This window comes from Ailuropoda melanoleuca, unplaced genomic scaffold (genome assembly GCF_002007445.2).
Source record: "Ailuropoda melanoleuca isolate Jingjing unplaced genomic scaffold, ASM200744v2 unplaced-scaffold57623, whole genome shotgun sequence".
NCBI classification, from domain to species: Eukaryota; Metazoa; Chordata; class Mammalia; order Carnivora; family Ursidae; genus Ailuropoda; species Ailuropoda melanoleuca.
Genome location: NW_023231196.1, coordinates 1 through 882, shown reverse-complemented (window position 1 = coordinate 882; position 882 = coordinate 1). Strand labels below are relative to the sequence as shown.

General features: G+C 53.2%; 1 protein-coding gene across 1 annotated transcript; it reads right to left on the bottom strand.

Annotated features, from left to right (window-relative positions):
* Nucleotides 1-17: 17 nt before the first annotated feature.
* LOC117799804 (40S ribosomal protein S2-like) lies at nucleotides 18-863 on the bottom strand. Its single transcript, XM_034652306.1, has one exon. It carries the CDS (start codon nucleotides 858-860, stop codon nucleotides 18-20), a length of 843 nt encoding a protein of 280 aa, XP_034508197.1. The 5' UTR covers nucleotides 861-863.
* Between the last annotated feature and the right edge of the window lie 19 nt (nucleotides 864-882).

The window sequence follows — 882 nt, the reverse complement described above, 5'->3', positions numbered from 1 at the left end:
TTTCTGGCATAAACAGGTTATGTTGGGGTAGCACCGGGTACAGCTGCTGCCTGGCTGTTCTGCACAGACACTCTGGTGTGGGTCTTAGCCAAGTGGTCAGTGTACTCCTGGTATGGAGACTTGGTGAAAACTGTCTCCTTCCAAAGATCTGGAGTCAAGTAGCTGTAAGTCTTTGAGATGGCATCAAAAGTGGCCTTTGCGAAATTGCCCAGTGTGGCCGTGCAGCCCCTTGCTGAAGTGTAACAGTCGTCAATACCAGCCATCATCAATAGTTTCTTGGGAACAGGTGCCGACACAATGCCAGTACCACGGGGTGCAGGAATCAGACGCACAAGAACTGAACCACAGCGACCAGTCACCTTGCAAGGCACAGTGTGGGGCTTGCCAATTTTGTTACCCCAGTAACCTCGCCTTACTGGCACAATGGACAACTTTGCCAGAATGATGGCGCCACGAATAGCAGTCGCAACCTCCTTGGAGCATTTTACCCCAAGCCCAACATGGCCGTTATAGTCCCCAATGGCAACAAAAGCCTTAAACCTGGTACGTTGCCCGGCCCTGGTCTGTTTCTGGACAGGCATGATCTTGAGTACCTCATCCTTTAGAGAGGAGGCCAGGAAGAAATCAATTATCTCCGACTCCTTGATTGGGAGGGAAAAGAGATAGATCTCCTCGAGAGACTTTATCTTCATGTCCTTGACAAGTCGGCCAAGCTTCGTTACAGGAACCCACTCCTTCTCATCCGCCTTCCCGCGGGCCCCACGGCCTCTTCCGCGGCCCCGTCCTCTCCCACGGCCGCGGCCCCTGCCGCCAAAGCCGCCTCGGAAGCCTCCCCTGTTTTCACCGGCGTTGTCCGCCATTTGGTGATCTTAATAATAAGAA